This window comes from Paralichthys olivaceus, chromosome 5 (assembly GCF_024713975.1).
Source record: "Paralichthys olivaceus isolate ysfri-2021 chromosome 5, ASM2471397v2, whole genome shotgun sequence".
Lineage (NCBI taxonomy): Eukaryota > Metazoa > Chordata > Actinopteri > Pleuronectiformes > Paralichthyidae > Paralichthys > Paralichthys olivaceus.
Window position 1 is genome coordinate 9,020,016 of NC_091097.1, and position 18,758 is coordinate 9,038,773.

The following is an 18,758-nucleotide window of genomic DNA, read 5'->3' on the forward strand; positions in this document are numbered from 1 at the left end:
TGGAAAGCGGGAAGCGGCGACCTGACAACAGACCTCAGGCTACAAACTGCATTAAACTCAATACAACCTCCCACCATATATTTTCTTGTTTGGTGTGTTTGTACACACAAGCATGGGTGCATACACTCACACACACACACACACACACACACACACACACACACTGTTCTGTTTTAAGGTCACAGAAGTAATGGTAGCTCTGGTATATGTTTTTGTTATCTGGGGGTGGACATCTCATCAAACTCCAATTCACTGTTGTCTTACTTAGTCTGTAGACCTAGTAACGTTGTACATTTGCATGTGTTTTTAGCTCGATTTCAACATACGCGACCTAATAAAAAAAGGGAACTAAAGGTAACAGGAGAAAGAACTGTTATGAGATAGTATTGATGCCTTCCTGGCTCATCAAACCTGCCAGACCGGTTGTTTGATTCAAGGAGCCAATAAACTGCCTGTCATACAATTGAATGAAATGTATGTTTATAAATTTTGGTTGGCTGTCTTGCAAATTCTGTCATGACTACTTTGACAACATCCTTTTCTAAGCATTGAATAGGACATAAGGTGTTTTATTTTTGTCCAACTTTCTGTTCGGAGTAAATGACAGTAAATGCAGCCTTTCTCTGTCTTGGAGGTAGTATTGAGGATGTCTGAATCTACTTTATTAGTAGTGTCGATATCAGAATAACCAGGAGTTCCATGTTTACATTGAGTGTGAGCACTGCTGTTGTGACTGATTGATTGATCCAGCATGACCATGAAAGTCACACACGTTTTGAGCAGGTACAACAGTGAAATGTGTTGTGGGTAAACAATAATCATAGATTGTACATGAAAATAGATGTAGGTCTGGAAAGTGAAGCCAATGCGAGATTGCCTAAAACCTGTCTTCTTTTGAATGACCAGCAGAGGGCAACTTAACTGGTAACAAAAAGAAGTTAGTTCCTTGCAAAGTCAATGAGAAAATGATTCTTCTTCTCACTTTAGGCATAACGTCAGTAAACACTTTCATAAAGAGTTTTTTGGTCTCAATCGCTAGTTTCAGGTTAAGAGTTAAATAGACAATAGAGTTTAGTAAGCATTGAAGAATGGATGCTGTGTGCTTGACAGTTTCTACTATCCAATGGGTGCAGGTCGAAGGTGTAGGGGGGTGTGTCCTGGAACTCTCAGCCAGGCTTTCCTCAAGATGGCGCTGGCCTAAATGCAAAAATCGAAGCGTCAAAACAGCAGTTCACACACCAATGGGTGACGTCCTGGTGGGTTGCCACTGACAATAATATAATAATTTGTTAGATATTAAGATCTTGATAGTCTTGAACATACAAGGGGAAGAGCAAATAGATGAATTATACTGCTAAAGCACACAAGAGGGTCTGTAATTACCACAGTTGGGTTTGGTGATTGGTAAATCTTGGAGTCCAGAGGTTGGCCCATCTTATGATCGTTGCTGGTACACTCGACTTTCTAATTGCTTGCAGGTCGCTACTAGGCTTTTCTTTCTAATCGTATCCCCGAGTGCGGTATTCCTCCTGTTAAGTGATGTGAAATGTCAAACCCAGCTTGATATGTGTAAAGTTACAATGAAGTATATGGCTCCAGGGTTTAAAATGGAGACAGGTGTTAAATGGGTAAATTCACAATCCTCACACCTCATCTGCATCTCTTCCATTCTCTTTCCTTCAGCTCTTTTTGTCAATTATTTTCCTGGTTATATCTTTCTCTTCCTCAAAAGCTTGTGTCTGTCTCTGCCTCCAGTCGTCTGTCTTCCTCCCCTCACCTTTTATCCCCTGTCACTCATTTGTCCTCTCCCACAGCTCCCAAAGCTTGCATCCAATTCTCGCTGAGCTGATTTATGTCATCGTATTATCCTCTTCGTTGGTCTCCAGCGGCAGAGGCCAAAGCTGCATCCAGGTAGCTCGCTTGTGCTGTTGCATTTGAGCATTTTAAATCAGCATTTTTTTTTTCTCTCAATTTGACAAAATAGAAAGAGAGAAGCTCCCTGGATCAATCCATCTCTCTCGTCCATTTGTCTCCCCTTGCTCTTCCCTCCACTATGATTATTTTTCTCTATTTCCTTTAACTCTCAGGCCAATCATCAGCCTGGACATGCAACCCCCAGCACTCCTCGAATCCTGTTTCTTTATAATACCGGGAGTCATCAATGCATAGAACAAATTGCTTCGCCAAATTGCTGCGAATTGTGTGTCGAGGCAATCGCTGTGCTCAGAAGTAGAGGGAGCAAAATGGCGTGCGCTTTGTGAGGGCAGATGATGGCTGAGATTGCTGCCATATCTCTCTTTAGAGAACAAAAGAACACAAGCTGCAGAAAAATGACAAGAAGAGATTTTGAGATACATTTATCTGTGTATAGTGTCACGCCTAACACTTATAATTGTTGTCAATAAGGTCTTCATTTAGCACATTAGTATGCGATAAGATCTTTACTTGGCAGAGGTGTAAAATAAGTATAGTGCGGTCTTCAGATTCAGTTTGAATTAGAGGTGGGGGGGATGAGAAAGTCGGATGAGACCTTTGGTGGTTTTCAGAATAAAACTGAGGTCGACATTAAAGGTTATCAATATTATGTGTTAAAAACCAAAAGGCATTAGATCTGTAGTTACTTTAAACAGTTTGGTTGTTTTACCCTTTCATAAACTCTGTTTTCATTGGGTTTTTCCATGGTCCAAATAAACAATAAAAACAATCTTACAGTACTGAGAGTGAAAGCTAAGGCATTGTCTATACTAGTGCAGATATTTTTAGGGGCAGATATTTCACCTCACTAACTTACTATTACTATTTACAAAATATCTGCATCCAGATAAGATCACAAAATCGACGACAGAAGCTAAAACAAGCATGCCGGGCCAAACAGTGGCGATAAAATCGACATCAACGGCCCATCAAATACCAGAGAAGAAAACTGTGGTTCAAAGTCATATTGGGGCAAGGCAGGCTTTTGTCAAATTTACCTGCAAACTTGTACTTAGGCCTAGCAGTGCTGACTAAAACACTAGAACGGGTATGTCTTCATATTACTCAAAGCATTTTACTAAGAGAAAATTGACAACAAATAAAGTAATGTGCCTATTTCAACATTCATCTTGCGTGTCATAAATAAGGCGACAACTGTAGGTATTTATGATATATTTGACCCTACATTTTATTACCACTGCAGCATCTTGTGATGACAAAGAAATTGTAACTTCTGCTGTGTGGTGATTAAGCTACCTGGAACTATTGTTAATTATTGTATTTCTAAGCAATTTCAAATCATCATTCTCTGGGCAAAAACCAGACATTAACATATGACATAACCTGCAGGTTAAACAATAGCGAAGAAATAGCAGTTCACAGTTCCATCTTTTGTAGGTGGTTTCTTAAAACACTGTCTTTAAAGCTTCATTCTTCACCCTCAAATAGTCACTATGTTTTGCAACCCACCTGAGAGCCCTGCAGAGTTTAAAATGGTTTGGTTGTGTAATAGATTTACGTGACAGACGGGGCTCTAAATTCCATTTCATATCACTCTTGTTTGAGGTTAAAGTACTTGTGGGAGTACGCGATGAATTGCTTAGCCTTCCCCATGGGTCAGGGCATATGGCTATTGATATCAGTAACATTTCCACCCTGTCCAAATGATATTGTGGGCATGAGATTTAGGGAAGACTACACCACAGATAAGCCAGAGGCACTTCCCTCTCTCTCACACACACACACACACGCGCGCACAGACAAAATGTATACCAGTTAACAAACAGGCTAAACTCCGTAAATACAGAAGAAGAGATATAAACTTTCAAAGCACCTTGACAAGAGACAACCTGTATTTCCTCTCAACAGTCTGTGGATAAAACCTATTCAGCAGCTGTACCCATGGCTCAAGTATTTCTGCAAGTCAAAGCTTTGTCTCAATATTGCCTCAGCGACAAGTCTGATTCCTTCTTCATGTCTCAGGCAGTCTGAGTAATATATCTGCAAGGTCACGTGACTTCTCGAGCCACAAATGCTAGCTGACTGAGGTATCATAAATCCTAAGAGAGTCGTCTTCTGCTGCAGATTAAATGGAGCTGGAGGAGTTTAAGCTGTCGCCACCCATGACACCTCATGCCACCGCAACCCGACACACACCACAGTGTCACACACAGACAAACACACAGAGGACAGGAAGAATGACAAACACACGGGGACACACAGCACTGACCTTAAAGCTCCAGTAGTTGGGCTGTTGCTGTGGAGATTCATGAAGGACAAGGGGAGACGGAAAGAGACAAAAAGAGAAGAGTTAGATATTTTAGTCTCCAATGAAGGCTTTATTTAGTTTACAGCTATAAATAAAGAATTTAAAAAATATTCATTGAATAAACTGGAGTGAAATAGAGGTAGAAGCTGACAATGAATCCTCCACAATAAAGCAATTAGCATGTTTCTTCTCTTACAGACCGTTTATGAAACTCATTAATTCTGTTGACAGCTTCATCTAAAGGCTCATTTATGCTCAATGTTGTCAAAACTGACAAAACATTCTGTCTGTATAAAAGCGAAACAACAGTACCACCAGAAATCATGTCACGTTTACCCAATAATTCAAGCAAGAGGACTGTCGGACACGAGAAGGACATTTTAACAGATTTTGTGAGTTGGTAAGAAACTACTACAACATCTATATGATACTTTGACTGGGCAAAGACACAAACAGCTGCTTTTGCTTCATTTGTAAGGAGTTTACATTACAACCTCCTCCACCATCACCATGTTTGTTGTTGTCGGAAACTCTCGACTCTGGGCTGCAATGGATGTACTGCTTAACAACCATTCCAACTTAAAGGACACATTGAAGTATGTGGGCAATGACAATTAAGGCTCATTTATGCTTAACATCAGATACGTATACAGGAAATGACGTAGCCTTCAGTATGTACTCTGCGTTCAGGTTGTTAGTATTTGTGCAGAGCGGCAGTGTAGCCAATAGTTTAAGGGAGACAACCATAGGACATGCGGAAGAAATTTCATGGCAGTAACGGAAGAACGTTTTGAAGAGTGACTTTGCGAGTTAGTAAGAAACTCTTGACTCTGCACTGCCCTCTGGAGGATGTATTGCTAAACGACCATGCCAACGCAAAGGATGCTTGCGAGTAGCCTATATATGAGCTTTAACTCAGCTTTCTTAACAACAACCATAATCACTGAAGAGTAGACTGGTGGTAATGCCGTTGCCAGCTGAGTTTTATAGGCATCAGGTTGCGACGCACCTGAAACAAAACTGCACTGTTGGCTATAGCTGGAGAAGGGGAGGAAATGAAAAGAGTGAAATCGAATGAAACGGCAGCCCACTCTGTTGTTGCAACATTGGCCTCTCTCCCAGACTTCTCCACCACAGGCAAGCGACCACTCCGTCTCCTCCTCGTTCTCCTGTCTCTTTCACTCTGGATCAACCTGCTGCGCTCTTTTCTTCTCAACCTCGCCCGTTTATTTCCAGCAGCACATGCCATTTATCTCATCTGTCCAGTTGCCCTACCTGCGGCTCTGCCATGTATGAAAAGGTGCTTGCATGTTGGCAGTGACCTCAGACAGGAAGTGAGCTTTCCATTAAAACGTAATTCCTCACAGTCCAAACCAGGCCAAGTCACTGATGGCCCAGGAATTCAATTTTTTTTAAAAAGAGATTGGGCAGAGTTCATGAATTTTAATTCTAATCCAAACTCTTATTCTAGTTCTTATTCTTATCTGCAGGCCATTTTCAGCCCATTGAGCTGCGGTTCTACTGCACCCGCATTACTCTCCTGTCGCAGGGATAAAAAAAAGTGATGGGTAGGTTTTGATTTATGATAGCTGATCGTTTTTCATTATGAGCCTTCCATTTTAATACTGTCTCAAAAAAAAAGCCGATATTATTTCAGTAAACACAAGCATCAGAGGCAGCATTCTCTGTGATTATTACCATATCATAATCTAATCTTTCACTTTATGTTCCTTCACTTAGCCCTGGTCCCATTCTTACATTTCTCTCTCTCCACAACATCATGCTTCATCTTCATGCTCTATTAAAATATTTTACATACAACAATCCAAGAAGGTAATGCATCTAGGCGATTTAAAAACTGTCTCTTGTTCGACTGGCAATCTCTTTGGTCGGTATGCTCTCCTCCGTCAGTGGTTGGACAATCGCATGAGGGACGGACTACCTGCAAAAACTGGGTGTGTTTTCAAAGCTTTGAACTCACCCAACCCAGATGAGACTGCTATGGGCTGAACATTTACTGCAAACTAATTGACACCATGTCAAAGAGGTCATTGGTTGTTGCTGCATTTGGTTGCAATGAATGGCCAAAATTTCAGTCAACCCATTACAATCAAAAATGATGAGCTGAGTTGTTGTTTGTGTCAGGATGTTCCATCAACGATATGTTGGTCTAGGTTTGGTAATAATAATTCATAAATCAGATTAATCTAATATTCTTCAAATACTCACTGTTTATTGATTTCTATTTATTTATTGATAGTTGGGATTCGGTCTGGGTCTCACATGGTTTTAAGGAGCTTTCAGAACAAGCAACAACACAGTCTGGATCAATTTATTTTCAAATAATTCTACTGAACCAACAAAATATTTCCTTCTGATTCTGAAGAGAGCATCTGTCCTTTAGCCAGTTTCTCTGTATGTATTTTTAAACTCAGGGTCCTCCTGCATGCATCTCAATTGTCTAAAGAATTAAATGCTCCATTATTCACTGAAATAAAAACCTAATCTGAAAAAGGCATTAAGCAATAACCCTAAAATAACGGTGCTTTTTTGGACAGTGAGAGATCCGAGGCTATAAAACATTCACGTCTACTCCGAGGGGAAGTGGTCAAAAAGCTGCCTTCTCTTCTGGGGGAGAGGCCGTGGGTAAAGTAGGTCACTGTCAGGCCTGAGATAAAACATGAGGTCTCTTCACTTTGGACCTGTTCTGGCCTTGACCACCTCATCGTGTGTCACTCATTCACCGCAGCCTCCTCGATTTGTTTAAACCGACGGCTGAGGGGCACCACTGGCGTGTCATAAATAAACGCTCAGACAATGTTAATGATTTTATTTTCCCACAAATCTAAATGACTCTGAGGGCTGTAATGGTGCAGAAGTGATTTGTGGTCTTGAGTGTCCGACGCTGCCATTGTTTCTCTGTTTGGTTGCTTTAATGAGGCTCGCTCGCAGCTCTTAGGTAAAGTAAACACATTCATTCTTCGTCGCCTCGTGTTGCTGTAACCGCCGCTCTGCTGACGGAGGCGGATACACTGAACTTGGACTTTGAGTTGCAAACACTTGCTCTGGGAGGGAGCGAGAGCAAACTGGAGATAGAGAGACGATTCCATTCCGCTGTAACGTTTATCCATCCTGGCAAACATCGCTGCAATTAAAGCATGTCTTCTGCGTAGAAATTATAATTATATCCCATCAGTCGTTATCACATTAATCCCTGGTGACGCCTGGATGCTTTTGACTGAAATATGCTGCGAGTCCCTGGGAGGCAGAGTAACTGATGTCTGTTTGGGATGTCAGATTAAACTAGGGGGGGCTCAGGGGCTAAATGTGCCCCTAACTGCTAAGTAAAGACGCCCCTGTATAGATTTACACAGAGGTGTGTGTGTGTAATGTGCATAGTGGAGTTTGCCACAGAAGGACGTAGCCTCGCAGAGTGGAGCGCTGCATTACCTGACCAGCATGTAAAGCAGACTGCACTCACACAACCCCTCCTCCACCCCCCGGTCTCTCTCTCTCTCATGTCGTCATCCTCCTCTTTGCACCCCCCTCCCCTCTCCTCCTCAATCCTTCTCACTCCTCCGGTCCACTTTGGTGTCTCAACGTTACCGCAGCCTTTGTCTCTCTGTTTGAAAAAAAACACCCACACTAGGGTCTGCACAGTGAACAGAGGCTCGACCCCCAACAGATGCGTGCAGTTGAGAGTGTCGTCCACTCAGCCATCGTCTCGACCGGGCTTCTGTGCCTTCTGAGCGTATGCACACCGTCACCACAACAACCACAACAAACACAAGAGGCGTGGAATCTAATCCCAGCCTACACATCCTTATCCCCCCCCTCACACACACAAACACACTACAACAGTCTCCAGCTTCCAGTCCTGTCTCACCTGCAGTGCACCTGTGCCTGTCCACCACTCATCCAGTCATCCCAGGCTGTCCATCAGGTGCAGCGGCTCCTCATCGCGTTTTTGCCCGTCTCTCCCTCCCTCTGCTTCTCTCACCCTCCCTCCCTTTACCTCAGTCAATCTCCCTCCCTCTCTCTCTCTCTCCCTCCAGTAGCACATGCGGCGGAAACTCTTTATTTAATTCATTACAACACCAGCCGATTAACTCCTTCGCAGATGGGTGCCTGGCTCCTGCTGGTGCTGGCTAATTGAGCAGCCGACAGTTTGACTGGCTGCTCTGCTCCTCTCCAGCTCCTCCTCCCCCTTCCCTCGCCGTCCACGCTCTGCACATCCACAAGATATCAAGGAATCGTGGGCTTCTCCTGCTTCCTCCTCCGCCTGTCTGGCAAAAATGCCCTGTCACCTTTGGACTGTCACTCTTTTTTTCTTTTCTTTTTTTTGCTGTCTTTCCTTCAACTCGTTATTCCTCTCTGCTCTCGGTCTTCATTATTGTACAATTCCTCCCTCTCCACACACCCTGACCTTTGCAATGCGATATCCCCTCTTGCCTTATATGGGAGAGGTTACCACGGCAACTACGGACTCCACCTGTCTTTCACCCACTCTCTCTCTCTCTCTCACACACACTCACTCGTTCTCTCTCTCTACTACCTTTCATTCTCTCCCATGTCCCCCTGATGTGTTCTTCTGTCACGTCATTACATTGATTTTACCTTATTAAATACACACAGCAGCAGTGCTCACACACTGAGAGCCTATTTGTGTACAGCACAGTATGTTCAGTGGGGGTGTGTGTGTGTGTGTGAGATACACAAGAGCGAGATAAAGGTGGTGAAAAGATGAAGAGCAAAGGAAAAACATCATCGTCAGGTGTATCAAGACCTGCATTACATGTGTGTTCAGTGTGTGTGTGAATATGTGACTTCCTCTCTGTGCTCCACGAAGTTCTGCAGGTTCTGCAGGGATGGAAACAGAGGGATCTTGGCTGTGACAGTTTAATGAAAACTTCCTGGCTATTATCTGACAAGAGACTTATGTTTGCTAATGATCGATTGGACCTCAATTGTGTAAATGTTACATAGTTTTTCTGTCCTGTTCCACCAAGGCTCAACAGTCTCCTTATGAAATTCGCTAGATCCTGGTTTTTATTTTGATCTGTACCAAATTACACATATTCATAAATCAGTCCCCTAAATATGTCTGATTTTTTTAAACAAACAAATAATTTGTAAGCAGAATCCACACCAAAATGTAACAGGTTCTTCCCTGATCCAACCAACATCCTTTCACCAAGTTTCATGTAGTTTTTGGCAAACAAACAGGTGAAAACACCCTCCTCCCTGGCAAAGGTAATCCCATACCTCTTTTACAACCAAATTAGCAGTTATACTGTTGTTTTTAAAGCATTTTAAACAGGTGATTTACTCCTTTACCATTAGAGGAGTTTGTCTTATTCCCTGGTGCGCCATGTTCGAAATCGTACGCACATTAAAAACTAAGGCGCCCCCTCATAGCACATGTTATATATTTCCATCATGGAGATGGAGCCAATAAAAGTCATGTGACCCGGCAGTGAATGCATTTTGAATTCATTCGCATTGCATACAAAAGACAGATGTTAGTGGGTTTTTTGACCTGTGAAAAAGAGGCTCTATTAAAGAGCCAGTATAGCGATAAGAAATCTCAATAAACAAAAAAGTAAATGAATAATCATCAATTTCAAAAGGACTCAATATTTACCTCATGTAGGCAAACACAAATTTGCTTAGCAGTGACGGAGGTGATGATCTGCTTACCTGCTCACGTGCAGAGCGCTCCGACGTGCCCCTCATGCTGGTGTGGGAGGGTGATGGCGATGGCGGGTTGTGGTGCGGGCTGTGGTGTGGATGCTGCAGCTGCTGCTGCTGCTGCTGCTGCTGCTGCTGGTACTTGCTCTTCAGGTGGTCCATGAAGGCATCCCTCTTGCGTTCCATGTCGGCCTTGTGCAGGTTGGTCAGGGCCTCCAGGCTCTGGGCAGCACTGACGGTGTGGCGGTGCTCCGACGTGTGCACCAGGCCCACATTGGAGAAGCGCCGGGTGCTGTTCCCCAGCGTCCGGTACTCCCGCGGATATTCCAAGTCATCTGTCGAGATCATGTGACTGCCTCCACGCTCGGGATCTAAGGGGGGGAAGGACAGAAGACAAGAAAGGAGGATAAGGGAAGCGAAGGAGGAAAGAAGGAAGGAATGGGTAGAGTAGTGAGAAGGAAGTGAATCGCCACCCACACAAGCATGCAGAAAGAATTCAGGGTACATACACACCGAGCAGGCACACACAGGTGGAAACAAATGAAGCAGAGAGAAGGAGAGAGGAAACATTAAGGCACAGAGGAGACAGGAAAGAGAGAAGGAGAGAGAGAGAGACAGAGAGAAAATGGGATGGGATGTTAGACTATTTGCCACCAGGATGGAGCGGTTCCCTGCAAAGTTATTGATTTCAAGTTCTGAAGGGAAGAAAAATGAGAAAAGTAAAATGCTTCTGCAATAGATCAGAGGAAAAGGCTCAACTGAATTTGTTTTGCTGGATATTCCTTTGTGATATACCTGCTTGTCATTCTAAGTGGCTTTTATTGTTTTCTGAGAAAACAAAATACTGAAAATTGAGCAACTGAAAATCAGGTGGGAACATTATGGAGCACTTCTTTTATTTCTGCCCTCATACACTCACTCCCGTCCTTCCATCTGAGAGTCCCCTCTGTCCGCTGACACAGTTTTTTCTTTACATATTCTCACTGTCTCTCGTCTCTGGAGGTGACGGATTCCGCTGTCCATTTCTAAGGAGACACATCACTCTGACAGCCCCTGGCGCCTGACAAACATCACAGCCTTAGGTGGAAAGCATGCAGCAAAATAAAGGGGGAGACAGCCGGGGACAAGACAGTATGGTTACACAAATAAAAAAAAAAAAATGGGACTGGAGACAAAAAAACAAATGAATGTAAAGTTTTTTAAAAGAGCAGGGAGCCATTCACCCATGAGTTACCTTGCTTAGGATAACAGGCCCTGCCGTTGGCTAGAAGAGAAACATGCAAAGGGTTAATTTGTGTGTTTGTGCACAGACATGCGAGCAAACACAACAGAATATCGTCACATGAACATCAGAAAAGTGCTATGTTGAAATCATAGCACTTTCTCTGAATTACAATTAGTCAATGCATAAAATATGCATTATAATGTATTCATAAGGGTTGGAGAGATGGTTTGCTATGAATGCTAACAGTGTCACAATAACCTGAGAAATGGTAGATGATTATTATCATGCATTTTTACACAGGGAATGCTTCCTAAAATCACAACACATTTAATCATCATCTTCTAATAAACTTCAGACTTTGATGCAGGTAGAAAAAATCAATCGAGAGATTTAACACGAATTGAAAGAATGAAAAGAGCTGAGGCTCAATAGGACTGAATGAAGCGGACCATCTGTACATTACAGGCTCATTAAGATGAGCTGAGGGAGCGAGCAGCAAGAGGGAGGCTCCTCCGGCCAGGAGCAACAAATGGACTGTTAATGAACGCAGAGGAAGGGAGGAGGAAGCGGGGCAGACGGAGGCTACAACACTCCGGTGGACAAACCTCAACACAGAGGAAGCCTGTTGAGGGCAGAGGGTCTGCGATGGTACACTGATGCAGCTGCAATCACACTGCGCCTCAGTCGTGAACCCACTTCTCACTCTGTGCTCATTCACGGAGAGATACTGAACTGAAGTGTGATCAGCTGTTTCAGCACCCTGCCCCTTACATCCACTACATTATGAAGTGCTGATAAACTGCACAGGGGTCAGACGCAATGGACTGACTTCCCGGCTAATAGCATTACCATTGAGCTGCAGTGTATCGCTGCAACACCAAGGCCACTGGCTATTTTCATCTGGCCCTCTCGCAGCCTCCCAGATCTCTGGTTTACACTTCATTAGGCTGCAGCTTATTGTACATCAGCTAACAAGAACCTGACTCAAGGGCCCCATTACAATGGCTGGCAAAGCTGGGCCTATGTACTATGGCTTATTATTGTGACTGAGAATCCTTAACAGCAGCGAAAAGCTGGGTCGGCTATATGCTTCCACTGCAACATTTATAGTTCTATATTTAAGAAAGTTTTAAGTCCTGACAGAAGTTAAAATGCACCTCCTGTCAAAAGAAATGAACTCAGCTGTGTTAAAATGTGCATCTCTTAGAGCCATTGCTTTAAAGTACATCCCAAAAACTTTCCAAACTGCAATTTGTGAATGCTCTTTGCAAAGCTGTACACAAAGCATCTTAAACAAAGCAGGAATAAAAGATGCGTGGGCAGGAGAGAATATGAATTTTTTTTAAATGCGAAGACATTATTCAACATCACTTTTGTCATTTCACATAAACGTGCAGACAACAACTGAGAGCCAAAACAATCTGTGCATGTCCCTGCGACGCCAGCGTCATTAAAACGGACTTAAAAGGGCCTTGATGGGGTGTGTTCCTGGTGAACCCCTTTATCATGAGAAAGCAGCGTGGGCCCACAGCACACCAAACTGAAAACACAACGACTCAGGGCCTGCAGGAAAAGGTGGCAGCCCGTTGAATGACAATGGTAGGCCACAATCAGAGCCGATAAGATCTGCTAGATCAGCCAATGAGGCCCGGGCTGCGCTGTCAAGATAGAGAGCAGACTCAAGAGCATTAACCTGATTGAATAAAAAGAGCGCTCTGCGGAGGGCATGCACTGAGAGATTACACAAGACAAACGGGAGGAGAAATTACCTGCACGGAGAAAAAGATACGGCAAAAAAAAGAGGAAAAACAACAACCGATGCAGCCTGATTGAACAGTTCGGTCTTTTTCTGTTCTTGTTTCCGTTAAAGGAGGTTGACCCACAGATTAAAGATGAACCATAGGATAATTTATTTTTTAATTTATTGTTTCACATATTGCAACTCATTTTCATTCTCCTTTCCTGCAATTCACCGAACCCCATTCTCCCCACCTTTAACTTTGACTCACCAGTCTCCTTCGTCTTCAGTGATTTATTTATATACAGTAGGCCGGTAATTCAGTACGTGAGGTATTTTTCAACCCACCTACAACAGCTTATCAACTCACATATCTGATGATATTCTCTATCACCACAGCCAAATCCTGAACTACGTGCTTTACTTATTTCTCTACAGTCACCTGCTGAACTGGACGTTCAACTCAGGGAGAGAGAGCCCGACTCAACATATGCACAGATGGAGAAAGAGGAGAAGTGGAGCAGGCGTTTCTTTAAAGGATTTGGAAGAGGAAGGTGGAGGAACTTCATATTTTGGGGCATATTAACAAGTGGGTCACAGTGAGTGGAGGGTATAAGCGAGGCTGATAAGGAGGCTGCAGACCGCACAAATGCAAACAGCTCTGGAGTCTTTAAAAACCACATATTAATTCACAGCTACTTCAAACACTTTGATGCTATACTTGGCACATTGCAGCTGCAGTATACAGTTTGAGGCTTCTTGTGTAAATAGTGGACTTAAAAAAGACAAAAATATTAGTATTTTGCCGTAAAAAGGGGTTTTCACCTGGAAAACTTCATGGTAGCTGCATTTATGTTTGATAGGGGCTTTGACTACCTATTATTTTCATTATTATTTGTTTAGTAGATTAAGAAGACATGTTATTACAAATCCTTTCAATATTTGGTCTTTAAAATGTCAAAAAAATATTGAAATAAACATTTTGGATATAATATTCAAGATTACATATTCAAATCTTTTATCTAAGTCCAACCCTGACAGATCAGTATACTATTTTGACAATGCAAAACAGCCTACGTTTACATTTGGGATGAAATCGGATGATTTGGTCATTTTGTCTCAAATGACTGGAAGAATTATTTAATGATGAAAGTCACTGCCTAATTGTCTATCAACTAATAAATTGACAGAATTTTTCAGTATTCATTTCTATGAACACTAGAAATAAATGTTTTGTCGCAGTTACCTGACAAATTGTTTCTGTTTATTGAAACAGTAATTACTTCAAAACATCTACTTCAACTCTCCTAATGCTGCCTGTCTCCCCCATCTAACACATACGTGTCTTCTTAAGCTGTGATGATGAAGATGGATCATTAAATAAACACAAAGGTTATAAATCTGAAAACGTCATCGATTTGAACTTTACAACCAGACCAAACTTTGGAGTGTGTTTGTTCTTCAGTGCTGATTATTCTAATCACCTAATAAAAGGAATCAGGTTTACATTTTTTTTTTATTAAGGCACTGAAGCCTGCCACTAAATCCCTAAAGAGATGCAATGTTTCATTAGTTGATTGTGAAATTGCCCATTCTGTGATTATATTGAATGTGTCATTATTGTTTTCTTGTTATTTTTTTAATTACTGTGATCTGTGGCTACTGTCTTATTCACTCTTTTTAATCAATGCGGAAAAATGAATTTCTTTGCCTTTGTATATAAATCATATTGTTTGTCTCTTCAAGTGCATTTTTAATACATGCATGCAAAGAAGTAGCAAATCAAATATAAATTAATTCCTTTACAAGGGAAAATTGTATTTACCCTCTGCGTGGTTTAGTTTATTATTTATTTCACTTAGCTTTTTTATTTTCTTCTTTGTCTTATTTCAGATAATTAAGATGTGGCCTCAAACTTTACTTTCCATAACATAAACATTTAAACCGAGCGTTCAGTCATCTAATTTAATCAGCTCTTTGTTTTTTTGAATATTTTTTCTAACCTAATTCTAAGTTTTACTTTAATTACTCTCCCATGTTGAATACTGTGGTAAGAAGAAGCCCATTCCCCCCCCCAGTTTCTCAGTTTCTCACAGCCATCTGCATAACAGAACCTCTGTTATGCAGATGGCTGTGAAAGGCAAGGTGAGCTATCCCCTCTGATACCCAACCCAATTTACCGCAAGCACGGCAGGCCTCCTTGTGGGTTGCCAGCTGTGACAGCACAGGGAGGACAGACCAGCTGAATATCAACCAGACAAGAAAGAGGGAAGAGGGTGAGGAAAATCGAGCAGAAGCATGTAGAAAATAGAAAACTGCAAATCCAGCATGTCTGCTAGGGCTGCAGGCAACAGGAAATAAGCCAATCAGCCAGGCCTACAGCTTCTGGCGATTGTAAGTCTATACGCTCCAATGGGAACAGCTAAAACAAACAACTAGAAGGGGAGAGGGGCCAACACTGTTAAATGCAACCTTCTATAAAACCACCAATCAGGCCACTAAAAATCCTGCAGGTCACAACTCAAGAACCAGCAGGTTCACAACCCTAACAGGAAATGACCCAATTCACTTGATTTCAGTACTGAGCTAATTCCAATTTTTTTTATTATATGCAAGGTTGCTTGAGACTGTATAATAATGCTTCTTATTAAAGGAAGAGAAAACATATCCAATGTGTTAAATTCAAATGTATTCCACAGCCATTTATTTGAACATAATTCTAATCCTTCAAAGGGGACAAGGGTCTGACAAGTGATTCTCGTCTTAATGACTGCGAGCTTACACACAGACCTTTAAATCTACTACTGAAGTTTCACTAAAGCAGACATTTGGTTTGAAGTGAACAGCAAGCAAAAGAGGCTTTGAACTTGAAACAGGATTTTTTGTTTTCTTTTTCTCTTAACTCGTTTTTCAGTGATCCCACTCGTTGCACTTGCTATACACTTAAAATGATGAGGCTCCGGGTAAGAAAGACACATAACCCAGCAGGCATGTGCATTTCACTTATTTCTTTCCATTAAGGTAATCTCTAAAAGCTCAGAGGCACTGCTGGGCCAGTAGAGGAGGGTTAAAAGGGGTGAAATTGATGGGTGGGCAGCAAGCCATCAGGAGAAGGTCAGCGCGTGTGTCTGCGATGTCGGACGTAACCAGCTGAGACAATCACAAGACTCGTACCTAAAACTGACAGACAACTGCAATCTATTGCTCTGCTCAAGGTGATGCAGGGAACGCCCCCTCGATCATTTAAAACATGCACAACAACGAGTGGCGCACCCATCTTTTCACCTATCGCTCTCCTCTGTCTATCTATAATCTGTCTCTCCCCCACCCACAAACCCTCCCACAGACAAACTTAGTTTCCCTGGGCTATGCTGGAGAATACTGTGGAGGCAGCCAAGTTAAATTCACAGGAGAATTCTGTGAAAGCAGAAAAGCACCCTTTAATACACAACGGCACATATTCAGAGAATTAGAGCGTACTACGGCTTCAGTGTAACATCTCTGGGGCCTTCAGAACCTGAGCATGACAAATGTGCATGTGCTTTCAACTGGAGGATGAATTGTGTAAATGTGGCAGAGACAGGCAGGTGGAGGTGGCAGCCTCTTGTCATCCTGGTAAAAGCAGCCTGTCTGTTTCCGGAATAGCTGCAGAAGAAAGCCTCTTAATTACAGCCTTTTGTTAAAGCAGGTCAGTCCACACATGCCGTACTGCGACGGAAGAGGCAGACACTCTCCAACCACACCTTGTTACATCAGGGCTGCTCAGCTTATCTCATTGGGGAGGCAGATGCTACCTCGAATAAGATGCTGGATGGAGACGTGGCCCAGGTTTTGGAGTTTAAAGTGATGGTGGATGGAAAAATCAGACGTTTGGAAAACACGGAGGCTCCAGGGCTGCCTTCAGACGGAGCTACATCAAAGAGTCGCACCGCCCTCTGTCAGCTGAGCCTGGACCTCAGATCTCCACAGGGTGCAGCAGTGACGGCTATAGTTACAGGTGGAGGAAGCCTCAGTCAAAGGGCCTTAAAAGCACTGCGTGGAAAGAAAGGCAGCGGAGTTTGAATTACTGTGACTTGTTTTAGCACCACCGGTATTTTTACATGATTATTTAACACAAATTAGATCGTTGGACCAATTACCCTTTCGTCATTGTTTAGCCTCTGACCATAACAGCTTGCAGATGTATAACTATTATCATTATTAATTGTATTATTGTTATTCTGATATGTTATTGATCCCTGCTGGATGTGTCTATTCCTGCAGGAGCTTGTCCACATCAGAGCACAGTGTCAGTTACAGAAAAGCCTTTAGTGCTGGTAAGTTATTAGTGTCAAGGCAGCAGATCACTTCTGAAAGAAGTGTAATTTAAGGGCCCTCTCACTCTACACCATTGTGTCTGCAGTGTAGTGGCGGCCTCCTACGTGCAAAGTGAAATGAAGCAAGAAAGAGCAGAAACAGGAGGGTACTGAAGACCACACCTGATTTGATAAACCTTAATTTACCCTCTGCTACCTCAAATCTACAAGCGCCAGCGAAAACACAAAACTGGACTTGTTGCCTTTTTATACCTACAGACACAAGCAACAATCTGCAGCTACAGAGAGGGAAACAAATATCTATCTGCACATGTTAAACTCATCCTGTAGCTGTCAGGTACTATGTCAAATATGAGATACTGTATATGTGGCCCGATGTGGCTTCATGCTGATCTAAGCTAACGGATTCATCAGAGCAGTGCAATGCAGCACGCTGCTGAGCCGCAGAGCCAAGTCATGAAAGCAGCAACAAAACAAGGCATGAAAGAGTGATGGTGGAGAAACGCCTGGGAACAGCGTCACCAGTGAAACGATCCAACAGACTTTCCTCATACTCAAAACGAACACGCTGAAATCCAACCACTACCAGCATCGTTTCTTTCTTTGAGACAAGTCTTAATTTGAAACTATTTATCACTAAATTATCCGTGCTGCATTTTGAACCACTGACAAATCTGAAAATTGCATGAATTTATTTCCTCATTTACACTATGAATGACACATTCAAAAGGTTTAAATACAAAACACTGAAAAAGCAGCTAATAAAAATATCATTGCATAAAAGCAAACAAGGCAATGTGGCTGCCCAAAGGGAGAGGTATCGGAGGGACGTCCGCAAACAAAGGCAGGAAGAGCCAGAATTTCCTCAGGGGTTGAACGTGAGTCTATCGTGAAAACAGGTCAAGTGTGGCGGCTGCGGCAGGTGGATGCAAACCCTCAGCCAATCAGAGACAGCTCGCTCACATGTCACCACACATCACTCTCAAAGGACGCTTGAACCACATGAAAAGCGCTGCCACTTCAAAGAAAATGTGAGGGGAATAAAAAGAAATTCCAGCTACTGTACTGCACCACCTTGCCTGACAGACAGGGGGAGCTGCAGTTAAGTGAGAGATAAAAAGCAGGTGGAAAACCACCCAGGTGGAGGTCACTGCTAATAGAGATCCCCCTGTGACAACTCCCAAGGACTCCATATTAAATCTCTTAGGTTTGATAGGTCATTATCTGTCCCATAGGCCCTGTGTTATTAACACCAGAGCACGCACACACACACACACACACACACACACACACACACACACACACACACACACACACACACACACACACACACACACACACACACACACACACACACACACATGCAGGCATGCATGAAATGCTGCAAAGCGTTCATTAATTGAAATATGGCCACTGGGGTGAAATTTGGGAGTATCTTAATCAACAAATAAAATCGGTCGACATAAAGAGATGATTTAAAAAGTCGTCTATCGGTGCTGATACACAGAGCGTCGGCTTCATGAGATATGCAGGTTAATTATGAAG

General features: G+C 42.7%; 1 protein-coding gene across 18 annotated transcripts in view; it reads right to left on the bottom strand.

Moving 5' to 3' along the window:
• The window catches only part of srcin1a (SRC kinase signaling inhibitor 1a), a 103,471-nt gene that overhangs the window by 34,307 nt on the left and 50,406 nt on the right, over positions 1-18,758 (bottom strand). For 12 of the 18 annotated variants that reach the window (XM_069525723.1, XM_069525724.1, XM_069525722.1 and 9 more), the window contains exons 2-4: positions 11,169-11,198; positions 9,944-10,305; positions 4,205-4,231 (exon numbers count right to left, since the gene is read on the bottom strand). In XM_069525723.1, coding sequence (XP_069381824.1) covers positions 4,205-4,231; positions 9,944-10,305; positions 11,169-11,198 — 419 coding nt within the window. Of the gene's footprint in view, positions 1-4,204; positions 4,232-8,129; positions 8,263-9,943; positions 10,306-10,853; positions 11,012-11,168; positions 11,199-18,758 lie in introns of those variants that run through there. The other 6 variants (XM_069525725.1, XM_069525719.1, XM_069525721.1 and 3 more) reach the window with 4 other exon arrangements.